This window comes from Myotis myotis, unplaced genomic scaffold (assembly GCF_014108235.1).
Source record: "Myotis myotis isolate mMyoMyo1 unplaced genomic scaffold, mMyoMyo1.p scaffold_m19_p_2, whole genome shotgun sequence".
Taxonomy (NCBI): Eukaryota; Metazoa; Chordata; class Mammalia; order Chiroptera; family Vespertilionidae; genus Myotis; species Myotis myotis.
The window spans coordinates 111,037,823-111,053,466 of NW_023416324.1; the positions used below are offsets into that span (position 1 = coordinate 111,037,823).

At 36.7% G+C, this 15,644-nt stretch overlaps 1 protein-coding gene across 1 annotated transcript in view; it reads right to left on the bottom strand.

The window, feature by feature from the left end:
• LOC118676412 (ceruloplasmin-like) overlaps nucleotides 1-15,644 on the bottom strand; it is a 64,415-nt gene that overhangs the window by 34,652 nt on the left and 14,119 nt on the right. The window contains exons 6-13 of the mRNA XM_036350283.1: nucleotides 14,437-14,602; nucleotides 12,705-12,835; nucleotides 12,196-12,336; nucleotides 11,728-11,939; nucleotides 9,688-9,838; nucleotides 8,601-8,813; nucleotides 6,113-6,323; nucleotides 5,190-5,329 (exon numbers count right to left, since the gene is read on the bottom strand). Of these exons, the coding sequence (XP_036206176.1) occupies nucleotides 5,190-5,329; nucleotides 6,113-6,323; nucleotides 8,601-8,813; nucleotides 9,688-9,838; nucleotides 11,728-11,939; nucleotides 12,196-12,336; nucleotides 12,705-12,835; nucleotides 14,437-14,602 (1,365 nt within the window). The remainder of the gene's footprint in view (nucleotides 1-5,189; nucleotides 5,330-6,112; nucleotides 6,324-8,600; nucleotides 8,814-9,687; nucleotides 9,839-11,727; nucleotides 11,940-12,195; nucleotides 12,337-12,704; nucleotides 12,836-14,436; nucleotides 14,603-15,644) is intronic.

Consider the following 15,644-nt stretch of genomic DNA (forward strand, 5'->3'; position numbering starts at 1 on the left):
ACACGGACTCTGAGCGAGCCTGGTTCCCACCAACCCACAACAACCACACATCTTAGTGTCAGAGCTCTTCAGTGACACTAGGGTGGTGGGAGGCTCCCACTGCACACGGCCCAGGCCCACGCAACTTGACGTTTGAACCATTGGGAGATAATCAGAATGAAGAGACGAAACAACACCCAGAGGAAAGACAATGACAAGTCACCAAGAAAGGACATTAATGAAGTTGAAGCATGCAACATGACAGAAAAAGAATTCAGAATAATGGTTGTACAATTCATTCACTGGATGGATGAGAAAATCAACAACCTATGCAAGAATCAGGAAGAAATGAAAAGTGATATAGCTACAATCAAAAACACCATGGAAAGTTTCAACAGCAGACTAGAAGAAGCAGAGGACCGAATGAGTGAATTAGAAGATAAGGCAGAGAAACAAGCTCAGTCTGAACAGCAACTGGAGAAAAAAATTAAAAAGCAGGAGGAGAGCCTAAGGGAGCTTCGGGACAACATGAAATGAAGTAACATACGCATAATAGGGCTGCAAGAAGGACAAGAAGAGCAGCAAGGATTAGAAAATCTATTTGAAGAAATAATGTCAGAAAACTTCCCAGATATGGGGAAGAAAAAAGTTACACAAGTACAGAGAGTCCCAGGCAAGATGAACCCCAAAAGACCCACACCAAGACACGTCATAATAACGATGGCAAATGTACAAGACAAAGACAGAATCTTAAAGGCTGCAAGAGAGAAACAGAGAGTTACCTACAAAGGATCCCCCATCAGATTATCAAATGATTTCTCAACAGAAACACATCAGGCCAGAAAAGAATGGACAGATATTTACAAAGTGATGCAAAGCAAAGGACTGAATCCAAGAATACTCTATCCTGCAAGGCTATCATTCAAAATTGAAGGGGAAATAAGAAGCTTCCCAGACAAAAAAAGGCTAAGGGAGTTTATCACCACCAAGCCAGCAATGCAAGAAATGCTAAAGGGACTGGTATAAAAAGAAGAACTAAAGAGCCCAGAAAGAAAACAGCCACACACAAAAATAGAAATGGCTACAAAAAAGTACCTTTCAATAATAACTTTAAACGTAAATGGACTAAATGGTCCAATCAAAAGACATCGAGTGGCTGAATGGATAAAAAAACATGACCCATATATTTGCTGTCTACAAGAGACCCACCTCATTAGAAGGGACTCACACAGACTGAAAGTGAAAGGATGGAAAAATATCTTTCAGGCAAATGGAAATGAAAAAAAATCTGGGGCAGCAATACTTATATCAGACAAAATAGATCTCAGAGTGAAGGCCATAACAAGAGATAAGGAAGGCCACTTCATAATACTAAAGGGATCAATACAACAAGAGGATATAACCCTGATAAACATATATGCACCCAATGCAGGAGCACCACATACATAAGAAAACTCCTGGAAGATATCAGGGGAGAGATCGACAACAATACAATCATAGTAGGGGACTTTAATACACCACTGTCATCACTGGATAAATCCGCTAGACAAAAACTCAGCAAAGAAACAGCAATCCTAAATGACTCACTAGATCAGATGGACCTAATTGACATCTTCAGAACACTTCACCCCAAAGCCACAAAATATACGTTCTTCTCAAGGGCTCATGGGACATCTTCAAAAATAGACCACATATTGGGTCACAAACAAAGTCTCCCCAAATTCAAGAAGATTGAAATCATACCAAGCATCTTCTCAGACCACAAGGCCATAATATTAGAAATAAACTACAATAAAAACAACTCAAAATACTAAACACTTGGAAGCTGAATAGCACGTTATTAAATATTGATTGGGTTACCAATGAGATCAAAGAAGAAATTAAAAACATTCTGGAAACTAATGACAATGAAAACACAACAATCCAAAACCTTTGGGACGCAATGAAAGCAGTCCTGAGAGGGAAGTTCATAGCTCTACAGGCCTATCTCAACAAACAAGAAAAAATGGTAGTAAATCATCTAAATCTACAGCTCAAAGAATTAGAAAGAGAGCAACAAGAAAAGCCCAGAGTGAGCAGAAGAAAGGAGATAATAAAGATTAGAGCAGAAATAAATGACATAGAGACCAAAAAAAACAATACAGAAAATCAATGAAACAAAGAGCTGGTTCTTTGAAAGGATAAACAAGATTGACAGACCTCTAGCCAGGCTCACCAAGAAGCAAAGAGAAAGGACCCAAATCAACAAAATCAGAAATGATAGAGGCGAAATAACAACAGACCCCACAGAAATACAAATGATTGTTAAACAATACTTTGGACAACTCTACTCCAACAAACTAGACAACCTTGAGGAAATGGACATATTCCTAGAAAAATACAACATTCCAAAACTTAATCAGGAAGAATCTAAAAATCTCAATAGGCCAATAACTATGGAAGAAATTGAAGCAGTCATCAAAAAGCTTCCAGCAAACAAAAGCCCAGTACCAGACGGCTTCACAGGGGAGTTTTACCAAACATTCAAGGAAGAACCAAAACCTATCCTCCTCAGACTACTACAGAAAATCCAAGAGGAAGGAACACTTCCAAGCTCATTCTATGAAGCCAGCATCACCCTAATACCAAAACCAGGTAAAGACAACACAATGAAAGAGAATTACAGGCCAATATCCCTCATGAACATAGATGCCAAAATCCTCAACAAAATCTTAGCAAATCGGATCCAGCAGTATATCAGAAAGATCATACACCACGACCAAGTAGGATTTATCCCAGGGATGCAAGGATGGTACAATATCTGCAAATCAATAAACGTGATACATCACATAAACAAATTGAAAGAAAAAAAACCACTTAGTCATATCAATTGATGCAGAAAAAGCATTTGACAAAATGCAACACCCATTTTTGATAAAAACTCTCAGCAAGGTTGGAATTGAAGATTCATACCTCAACATAATAAAAGTCATATATGACAGGCCCACAGCCAACATCATACTGAATGGACAAAAACTAACACCATTTCCCCTAAGAACAGGAAGAAGACAGGGATGCCCACTCTCACCACTCCTGTTCGATATAGTACTGGAAGTATTAGCCATTGCAATTAGACAAGAAGAAGAAATAAAAGGCATCCAAATTGGAAAAGAAGAAGTAAAACTGTCCTTATTTGCAGATGACATGATATTATACTTAAAAAACCCTAAAGACTCCATCAATAAACTATTAGACTTAATAAAAGAATTCGGCAATGTAGCAGGATACAAAATTAACGCCAAGAAATCTATGGCATTTCTATACACCAATAGTGAATGTGCAGAAAGAGAGACTAAAAAAAGCAATCCCATTTACCATCGCACCAAAAAAATTAAGCTACCTAGGAATAAACTTAACTAAAGAGGTAAAAGACCTCTTCTCAGAAAACTACAGGACGTTGAAAAAAGAGATAGAGGAAGTCATAAACAGATGGAAGAACATACCATGTTCTTGGATTGGTAGAATCAACATCATTAAAATGTCCATACTACCCAAAGCAATATATAAATTCAATGCACTTCCCATTAAAATACCAATGGCATATTTCACAGACCTAGAACAAACTCTCCAAAAATTCATCTGGAATAAAAAACGACCCCGAATAGCTGCAGCGATCCTGAGAAAGAACAAAGTAGTTGGGATCTCAATACCAGATATCAAGCTGTATTACAAAGCCACCGTTCTCAAAACTGCCTGGTACTGGCACAAGAACAGACATATAGATCAATGGAATAGAATAGAGAGCCCAGAAATCAGCCCCAACCAATACGCTCAATTAATATTTGATAAAGGAGGCAAGAACATACAATGGAGTCAAGATAGTCTCTTCAATAAATGGTGTTGGGAAAATTGGACAGATACATGCAGGAAAATGAAACTAGACCACCAACTTACACCATACACAAAAATAAACTCAAAATGGATAAAGGACTTAAATATACAATGGGAAACCATACAAATACTAGAAGAATCCAAAGGCAACAAAATCTCAGACATATGCCAAAGCAATTTCTTCACCGATACAGCTCCTAGGGCATTGGAAACTAAAGAGAAAATAAACAAATGGGACTACATCAAAATAAAAAGCTTCTGCACAGCAAAAGAAACCATCAACAAAACAACAAGAAAACCCACTGTGTGGGAAAACATATTTGCCAATGTCATATCTGATAAGGGCCTAATCTCCAAAATTTATAGGGAACTCATACAACTTAATAAAAGGAAGATAAACAATCCAATCAGAAAATGGGCAAAGGACGTAAATAGACACCTTTCAAAAGAGGACATTCAGAAAGCCAAGAGACATATGAAAACATGCTCAAAGTCACTAATCATCCGAGAGATGCAAATCAAAACAACAATGAGGTACCATCTCACACCTGTCAGACTGGCTATCATCAACAAATCAACAAACGACAAGTGCTGGAGAGGATGTGGAGAAAAAGGAACACTTGTGCACTGCTGGTGGGAATGCAGACTGGTGCAGCCCCTATATAAGACAGTATGGAGTTTCCTCAAAAAACTACAAATGGAACTCCCATTTGACCCTGTGATCTCACTTCTAGGAATATTTCCCAGGAAACCAGAAACACCAATCAGAAAGTATATATGCACCCCTATGTTCATAGCAGCACAATTCACCATAGCTAAGATCTGGAAACAGCCTAAGTGCCCATCTGTAGATGAATGGATTAGAAAACAGTGGTACATCTACACGATGGAATACTATGCTGCTGTAAAAAAGAAGGAACTCTTACATTTGCATCAGCATGGATGGAACTGGAGAGCATTATGCTAAGTGAAATAAGCCAGTCAATGAAGGAAAAATACCACATGATCTCACTCATTTCTGGATAATAAAGACCATTATAAACTTATGAACAAAAATAGATACAGAGGCAGAGCTGCCTCGAACAGACTTTCAAACTAAAGCAGGAAGGCCGCGGAGGGTGGGAGGGCAGAAGGGGGGTGGGTAAGAGATCAACCAAAGGACTTGTATGCAGGCATATCAGCATAACCAATGGACATAAGACACTCGGGGGTAGGGGAGGCCAGGGGAATGTCAAGGACGGGGAAAAAAAAAAGGAGACATATGTAATACTCTTTGTAATACTTTAAGCAATAAAAAAAAAGAAGCAAACACCCAGATCAATCTTACTGTATATCTATACCTAGAATATCCAGATGCTTTTCATCTTCATTTCTTTTTGTTTGCTTTGTGAATGTGATATCATCGTATTGACGGTATACAACTTTCTTATATTTGGACCCAAGAAATGTCCCAATTTTATCCAAATATATGTTTGTTTCACTTTAAGAAAATGAAAATAAAAACAAACCACACAAAATTAGTTAATTTAACAATTAAATTAGATACATTCTCATATGGAAGAACTTCTTATTGAAATAATGTAATTTATTAATATCTAGAAGCTATTGTACCTTGGAAAGTAATTCTTCTTTTTAAAAATATATTCATTCTGGTAAGATTGTTGAATATTTATTCCATACTTTAAAACACATTTTCAGAATAAAATTTTAGTTTTGATAAATGAATAAATAGTAAGAGAGAAAACTATAGTTAGAAATCAAATTTTACTAAAAGGAAAATTAGTGTCTTTAATTTGAGGTTTTCAGAGAAACAGATGGAGATGGAGATGAATGTAGACAAAGGGAAAATCTGACTGATTCCAAATGTTAAATGTAGCTAAAAAATATGTTTATTATACCTCAAAGTGATACATTTGGATGGTAGCACCCAAAAGGAAAATAGGATGCAAGAAATGGAAAGAGAGACAAGAAGAAACAATGCACAGAAATTATTTAGATATTTAGAAAGATTTTAAGTCATTTGGAATTTAAGGTATTACACACACACATTTTGAAGTTATTTGTAACTTCAAAATTTGAATGTATCCTAAACACACACATGCCATAAACACATGCCAATCGCATACATGCATAGTACACATACATACCATATCAAACACAAAAAATTATAACACACACACACACACACACACACACTGAAAAGAAAGGGTGAGAAACTACAGGATGAAGCCTTCCTAGTTAGAGACTGAAGTTATCACCATACTTCTCCTTTCTTTGTAAATGGTGCAGTTCTCTTTCCCACGTCCTGCTAGGAGAATAATCCCACACAACTTCCTCAGCTGCAATATAAAAAATTTTCTCCTTTTGGTATTGCGTTTGATGAGGGTATTGCTCTGAACACTGCCTCACTTTGTATTTATGTTTCATGCCTCCTTGATAATGCTGTGAAGTCAGACAAACCACATCAAAAATTCCTAGAGGTAAATAAGAAAATAATTCAGAAAGTTTTGCATTCAGACTTCTTTCTCTCTGTGAAGTCATCTGTAAGGTATAAACCCCCAAAGAAATATAGTAAGATAGTTCATTCATTCTTTCACTAATTTTATGAATATTTGTTGAGTATCTTCTTTATGCCAGGCATATTTCAAGGCACTTTAGAAACATCAATAGACACAACAGTTAAAAATCCTTGCCCTTACAGTTTATATTGCAAGGTCTTATAGACATAGTATAACTTTTATGTAGTTGGAAGGTAATAAATGCTATGCATCAAAGAAAAAAGTATAACAGTGTAAGGAAGGTTGAGGATTCTGGGGTAGAGTGGGCTCAAAGGAGCAATGGACAATGTTTATAGGATGATTAGGATAGGCCTTGATGGGAGGGTGGCATTTGGGCAAAGACTCATGAGAGGTGAATAGTAGATCTAGGGGAAGCAGGTAACAAACACCCTTATGAAGAAGGTCTAATTGGTGCAACTGAGGACCTTATAAGAGGCCTGTGTGCCTAGAGTGGAGTGAGCAAGCGTGAGAGTACCAGGAGAGAAGACTGGTGGGGAAAGGAGGGCTGGGTCCCATGGGCCCTTGGGGGCTACTGAAAAGTCTGTTGCCTTTACTTAGTGAAATGGGGAGCCATTGTGGAATTTTGAATTGATGAGTGACATATGGGCACTCTGGATTCTGTGCTGAGACTAAACTGTAGTGGGTAAGGTAGAAGAAAGGATACCTGTTAGGAGGCTGTTAAAATCATCCATGAGAGATGATGGTGGCTTAGATCAGAGAGGTAGTGGCAGGAGTGAAAGTAAGTTGAAAGGATTCAGTTTAATACATTAAAACCTCCAAAGAATAACCATGACCAAAACAAATCACCACTACAACAACAACAATAAAAAACCCAGCCTAGTTTAGAACAGTGGATTCCACCTGAATTCAGATTGTCTTTTATTTTGGTAAATTTTATGCACATCACATTCTGACCCTGCTTAATATTACCTTCATAGCAATAACTCTCTCTTTCAACTCTTTACATGTTTCTATTGTTGTTATTAATTTTTATGGAGGGTAAGATTCAAGAAGATGGACAAGGAAGAAAAACCTTCAGATTCAGAGGGTTAGGAAAGAGCTTGTTTAGGATAAAATGATTCTCGTATAGCACAGTGCTTGACATGTAGTTGATGTCTCCACATGTTTATTAGAAATGATATTGTTTACAAAAGAGAATAAAGAGCAGACAATTTTTTTTTTAAGTTCAGGGGAAAAGAGAGTAAGGAGTAGGGCTGGGCTGGCAATAACTTGCCACTGAGTAAATGCCTGCAACAGAGAAGAGAGTGTTGGAGAAAGATTTCTCCTCCTCTTTAATTGCACTTATTCACAGATTTTGTTTGTTTGAAAAGCAAAATTAAAAGTTTTGGAATATAGAAAATGTAGTCAAATGAATCTGTGGCATTACAAAGAGTTAAGATACAAATCCATGGTATTTATAAAGTAACTAGTTTATTGTGTAGACAGTGTTTGATTGATGCCAGTAGTTTTTGATCAAGATAGATGATTTTGTGTGTGTTTGTGAAGTTGGATCTGCAGGATAAAAGAAGACACTAACATTTTCTTTAAAGTCCAACATATTCCAGGCACTTTACTGCATCTTTACTTCTTGTATCTCATGGGATCTGATCATTGCCTATTCCTTTTTGTAAGTTGTAAATTATTACAATACTTATTTTACAAATGAGGGTGTTAGGTTTAGAATGGAGGCTGGCTCCTCTGATCCCCACAACAATTCTCTGATATGGGATGTATTTTAAAAAAATATTTTCCAGCAACAATCAACCTCATTGAAATCAAAACCTCTTCCTTTAGGGCAAAGCTAGCAAGGAGAGATATAGGAGAGGAAGGCAGAGAGAGGAGGATAAGGCAGAAGCAGAAGGAAGTCCTGGGAAACAAATAGACAGGAGAGTAAGAAATGCAGCAGATAGTTGAAAAAAGACAAGGTCAAATGCTGCAAAACATCTTCACTGTTTTTGAGTAGTGTGGGTTGGTTTAAAGCCTGGATCCAGGAAGAAAAAACTGGGAGAGAATGAGAAGATTTTTATGCACAGAAAGATGATATACCAGTGTTCTCATAAATTAAATGGAAAAGAGCAACAAGTTTCCAAGAACTATTTATGTCATTTCTCTTTTTCTTCTGTACAAACAATATCCAGTGCATATAGTGACACTGTTTTTCATGTTCCTGGTTGAAGGAGATTTACCACTTACCTGTGGAATCAGGTGTCATTAAAAGTGTCTCGGAAGTGTGGGGGAACAGGGCCATAGTGTCCCCCCTTTCTCCTGCGGAAATGAAGGTGTTTCCTGAAAAGTATATCCCATGTAAGTCCTGCTGTGATCCCACACTAAGAATGTGCCATGAAATGTTGTCTCCTACGCACATATCCAGTCCTGGCAGATTTCCATACATGTATCCATTTATGGCTGCAAGACATTTGAGACAAAGACAAGAGAATTGAATTTACTGACATGTCCTTTTTTTTTTTTTTTTTTTAAATCCTAATCGAGGATATTTTTTCATTGATTTTTAGAGAGAGTGGAAGAGAGAGGGAAAGACAGAGAGAAATATCTATGTGAGAGAAACACATCGATTGGTTGCTTCTTGCAGGCACCCCAACCAGGGCCCAGGCAGGGGAGGAGCCTGCAACCGAGGGACATGCCTTTGACTGGAACCGAACCCGTGATCCTTCTGTCCACAGGCCAATGCTCTATCCACTGAGCCAAACCGGCAAGGGCTACTGACATCTCTTGAAACGCAACAGAGAACTAGTCATAAAGCAATTCATTCATTTAAGAATATTAAGATGACCAGAGTCAATCCTTTCCTTTTAGATTTCAGAAAACTAAGGCCAGAGGAGCAGTTAAGTGTTCAGTGTTATTAAGCTAGTGAATGGAACTGTTAAGAGCAGAGCACAAGTCTCCAGACCAATCCTTTTCCCACTACATCTAACACTATTCCAAAACTACCAACCAACCAACTCAACAAATACCCCACCCAACTACTTCACTAATTTGTCAATAGAGAAATACAGGACTTTTCTGTCTTACATGTAGTTATAACTAAACAATATATTGCACAAAAACGGCATTGTAAATATTTGGTAAATTGAATTTAACATAATAACCTTGGTAGACAATATTTTTATTGGGAAATTATACTTAAATGTAACATGAAACATATTAGCCAACCATTGGGCCATGAAATGTGCATTTTTAAAAATGATCTGTAATTCCTTAGGCATAATGAAATTAAACAACTGCTTAATATATCTATCGTGTAAATTAAACGTTTTCTTACAGTACATTAAGTTAGAATCTTGGAAACTTTGATCCTCTTTATCCACATTTTCAGGTTCTGTGGTAAATGTTCTAATATTTTCATACAGGAGATGACTTTCATTTTCATCAAATACTGTAGCAAGTAGGTAAAACTCTTTGTCTATTCCCTTCTGCGAATGAGAATAGAAAAAAAGAATAGACATAGAATATAGATGGTCCAATGATTGATCTGAATACAAGATTTTATATACAATGAGATTTGTGTACTCCTAGATATTGTGATCAATTGACCTCCCCAGTTACAGGCATTTTTATAAAGGCATGAATCCCAATGAATGGATTTATCAGAACTAACAAGTTGGGGAAATCTCTACAGCAGTTTTCATTTAAAGCTCTTACTCTAGGGATTTCTATATCTGAAACGTTATAAAAATAAATTATATAATCAGATAATCACAGATAGTAACTTTTCATAGCATGCTTTATAGAAAGTAAGTTAAATAAAATGTTTTTAATTCTAAATTCTAGAAAGTTTGCATTTTAGGGTTTATGAAGAAATCAAATATGTATAATATTTTAATTTTTGGATAAAAATTACATGTATGTTAGAATTATGAGACTTCTAAATGACTTTATATAAATTAATACAAATATATAGTCACATTTTAAAATAAAATATACATTTAATCATAAATATATTTATATTGGTGAATTTACAAGGCTTCATTACACATGAATTATAATTGTAGAAAATAATTTAGACATTAGTTCATTTGTGAATGAGGAATGAGGGAAAATCATTCATCAAGCATTTATTGAGCACCTACGACATGCCACAGAGGGGTTATGGTTGTTACAATCTATATTATAAAAGGCCAATGGCCGTAATGCTGTAACGACCAAACGACCAGTCACCAGAAGGTACATTGAGCACCTCTCGGTCCCTCCCCTCCTCCCCGCCCCCCCCCCCCCCACCTCAGCCCACGAGCAGCAGCTCTCATGGTGAGCAGGGCAGGGCGCGAGTTACTAGGGGTGGAGAGCTACAAATGGCAAAGGGCTACACGCAGCGGAGAGCTACTAGCTGTGGAGGGCGGGGCGCTAGCAATGAGTGGCAATGGGCAGGGTGGCCAGCTGAGGCAAGTGGAAGTGAGCTACCCGTGTATGATTTCATGCATGCTGGTCCTCTTGTAAGTGAATAAAACCCCTGTATGGTTTCAAGGAACTTATGGTCTAGCCACGAGAGAAAGACCAATAAAAATAAATGCATGAATACGTGCTTTAATGAAAACATAGATAAGGAACTATGGCAACCTGCAGGAACTTTAAGTAACTTTAGTTAGGAGATATTGTTTGAAGGGCAGGAAGGAGTCCTCAGTATGAGTTTTAAAAATGTCTTCACTTTTAGCAGGTGAAACAGTGAGGAAAGATGATTACAGATAGAAGAAAGGCAAAGTCAAAGGGATATGACTTAGCCTTCCTTACTCAGGGACTAATAAGCTAATTGTGCAGCAAGACCAGAATGGTAGGGAGGGATGCAGGAATCTGGAGGGATCAGAAGAGTCTGATGTGTTGATGTCTGAGTCAAGAAATGGTGGAGTAGTTTTTAGTGTGGTGAGTGCTGTAACTAGATTTGAAAGGAAGTCGTGTGGAGTTATATTGAAGCAGGATTAGAGTGGGGACAGGAGTTAGGAGGTTAAAGGAATTCAGAAAGAGATAATGGTGCCTAAAATAAGGCAATGGTATTGTAGACTTGGTGACTGGTGTTACAGAATAGAGGAAAAGAGGGTCACTCAGAGAGGAGAGGGAGAGGTAGTAGCCATCCAGAGGGAGATGAAGAGTTAAAATAGTTAGTTGGAATTAGAAATGTTTGTGGAACATGCTAGGGTGGGTGTTCATTGGGCAGAGGAAGATATACGTCTGGAGTTGAGGAAAGGATGGAATTGGGAGACATCAGCACACAGAAGTGAAAGCTGTTGATTGCCCCATTACCTTTTCTCTGCAGTTCTGTCTCAGGCAAACTCTCACCAAGGCATACCAGGACATAGGTCCCATGACTCACCTGTTTGCCATCCTTTCCAAGGCTTCCCTTTCTGCACACCAGGAGAGGCCCTACAAGACCGCTGTTGGTGTCTTTTTTCCCATATACTGAGGAGTAGTATAACCAGGTCAGGCAGTTGGGATCCGTGGAGGTAGGACCCACATCTCTTGGAACTTGCCAGGTATAGACAAATGTTGTGCCAGGATTTACATGTGAGGAAGCTGGAGGGATACCTAGTAAGGAATAAACATTTGTAAAATAGATCTATTACGCAAAGTACTCTAGTTTAGACTGTGAGATCTCTGAGAGCAAGAACTGTATCTTGCTCACCTTGCAGCTCCTTGGGTGACAATTGAAAGGGGCCAAAGGAATCACTTTGCCACAGTAAGTACACAGAGCTGTTAAGGTGTGAAAAGTGGGCTGCATAATAACTTTGTTGACATTATATTACAGTATGGCTTGCTTGGCCCTCCCTCAAGTTCTACTTACTTCCTCCGGGTGTTTTGTAGTACGAGCCCTCATTGCCTTTGCTGTAAAGCAGTCCATGAGGCTGAATGCTGAGCGGCAGAGGACCATTATTATAGAAAGTGACCTTGAGGGTATCTCCTACCTCTGCCTTAATGACAGGACCTAGAAACCAAAAGAGTTAGTAGTTGCTCTGGTTTTCATAAATGTAACTGTCAGGCTGCGTTGCTTGGGTAACTGTCAGGTTGTGTTGCTTGGGTAAGGGTCTGAGAACAAACTAAGGGGATGATGCCTTGAGCCAGATGATCAGGGTCTTAAAAAGTCACTTTGGATGAATATAATAAACTTATTGGATTTATAGGAAAAAAGAATGTAGTTTACAGTTGGGTGAATTGGATTATATTGTTTTCATGAGGTTTTAAAATGACAGCCAAAATTAATAAAACTGTGAGTGGGTGAATATTATTTTGACTGCACAGAATTTGTGTAAATGGTACATACTTATTACTTCCAAGCTATAAATAGAATTTTACCAAGGATTCCAAGATGTTCTTCTCTTGCCTTCTGTGTTTGGAAGGAAGAATCTGTGTATTCACGATAAACTAGCTTTTGGTAAGTTCCTCCAATTCTTGTTGGGCCTTGTTCAAAATATATCTGAGATTTACTGTGCAGAGAAAGTAGATACACAAAGAACTTTTAAGTTTACAGTGATAATGTGAAAAGAAAGCAAGAATCTACACACAATTGTTTTAAAGTACTTGTTAATTTATTTCTAAAAGTAATTTACGCTCATTGTAAAAAATTTGGAAAATAAGGAAAAACATAACAAAAAAATTTAAAATCTTCATAATGCTACTATCTATATAGAACCATTGTCAATATTTTCCATGGATAACTTTTCAGCCTTTTGTCTGTGGTATAAGTATCTCTGTTTACTTAGTAGTGTATCTACAAATTTTCTTTTAGAATAAAAAGACATATGTCTGATTTTTTTTCAGGCAGGCAGTAATAAACATTAAAGTATGTGCAGAGATGTGAGATTATTAAGGTGAGAGATTCCATTCTTATTTTTTTATTCTACTACAAAATTAGTGCAAGAGCCTTGGCCCCAACCCCTGACCGCTGCCGCCGTGGCCAGGGGCCTCTGCCACCTCTGCCGAGGCCCCCTCCAGGTGTGGCTTTGTCTAGAAGGAAGGACACCTGGTCTAATTAGCATATTACGCTCTTATTACTATAGATAATAAAATAAAATGGAGTCTGTTAGAAAAAAATGGTCCCTAGTAATGAACTGGTGATTTGCAGTGTTAACACATCATAGTATTGCTAAGCCAGGAGAATCAAGCAAGTCAAAGGATCCATCAATCATCCTTAGTTTAGTCAATAGAAAATGAGTGTCAGACCTAATTCTGAATCTAGTTTTTGCTCTAAGCCCAGATACCCTTCTCACAATTAATACAAAATTTCCATTAAACAGATTGAATAATTTATTGATATGCTTAAAATGTAAGAAGAGAAAATATTCATTTGATATCACATTTTTAGTTTTCTCAATTTTTTTTGGTGTGAATTAGAGAAAAATAAATACTATGGAAAACATTATTTTTTGATGGTTTTAGAACTTGATATTTTCTGACATATAACTTTAATTCAATAGACCAGAAGGATTAAAACTCCTGAAATCTTTAAGTTGGTAAATATATTTAACAATTGGACTATCAGAAAAAATTTTTATGCACTTTTAAATACTAATGCTGCAGTAATGTATTTCTGTCTTAGCTTTTGGTCATTAACATAGAAATTGATAGTATAGTCTTAAATATTATTGAGTAAAAATGTTTATATAATATAATGTAAGGATGCTATAAGAAATGATTTAATTCTCTTCAGATCTTAGCAGGAAAGTATAAATTACACATGAGGAATGCTCTTGAATTTTTGTAAAATTGCTATTGATAACATTATCCACTAGGCTGTTAAATGTCTCATAATTATAAAACAAATCCATTTTAACACTCAGTGCTAGGAAACCTATGAACAGTTTGTTTATCTTTGCACTGGCTGCCAAGAAATTTAGAGAAAAATTTTGTGTGGCAATGATCCTTAGGTTCAAATTTTTCCAATTATTGATATAATTAATTTTCTACCTTGATTTTATCAGAATCTTTTTAGTATAAGATGCCTAAATCCTTTTAAGGAATAGTTGGGTTCTAAAAAGTTTCAATTATCTTTATTTAACCATAAATGCTTCAATCAGCAAATCATTACCATCCAGCTGCTGTTAAAGGTTTTCCAGTGAAGAAATCTGTACCAGATGGAGCATAGTTCCATAATGTTTTCTCAGCAGCAATATAGTAATGTATAATACGAGTCCCATATTCATCTGCTGAAGATTTTTGGCAATTGCTTACTTTGAAAAAAGCCTTCATACTCTCTGAAAAACATTAAATCCAAGTAGAGAATGTTATTAAGACATGAAAACCTTTTTAAAAAAATATATTTTATTGATTTTTTACAGAGAGGAATAGAGAGTTAGAAACATCGATGAGAGAAAAACATCAATCAGCTGCCTCCTGCACACCTCCTACTGGGGATGTGCCCGTAACGAAGGTACATGCCCTTGGCCGGAATTGAACCTGGGACCTTTCACTTGGTAGACCGATGCTCTATCCACTGAGCCAAACCGGTTAGGGCAAAAACCTTTTTTTTGTTGTCCATATATATTTTTTATTTTAGCCAACAACATTGCAACTTCCCCTTTCTCTGAGAAATTTTAGGTACTTTATTTATGGAATCTGTATAAAAGCCTAAAATGTATGAAACAAGTGCAGAAGCCAGGATATAAAGATTAATGTTAGAGGATTATATGTTACTGGAGAATAACCAGCTTTGGACCAACTCAGAGATAAAGACAGTAACTGCCTACTGAAAAGAATTTGAGAGTCTATTTGACCAAAAATGTCTTTCCTTGTAGGTATAAATTGCTACCACTAGTCACCAATGAATAAATTGGTTGATTAGGTTAACTGTTGGCAGCCAGGTGGAAAATCAAGGCAGGTACATTTTCATGAGGGCATCAATTCTGTATTTGATTTCAGAGTACCATTGGTGGAAATGTAAATTAGTGTATATATTTTGAAGGCAATCTGGCAGCATTTGTTAAAATTAAAAACCCTTCCATTATATAATTTCATTTCTTGGTAGTTACCCCAAAGCAATATTTGTACATGCATAAAAATATACAAATAAAAGGTATTAACTACAATATTGTTAATAAATTAAAAAAAATAGAAGCAATGAAATGTCTATCAGTAAGGAAATCGTTAGATAAATTTGTATACATCCCAAATACGGAAAACTATATAACACTTTACAAGAATAAGTTAAATAGATGAATAATGTCATAGAAAAGATTTCAAGACATATTGATGAGTGAAGAAAGCAAGAAGCAGAGTATTATATGCGGTATGATCTAA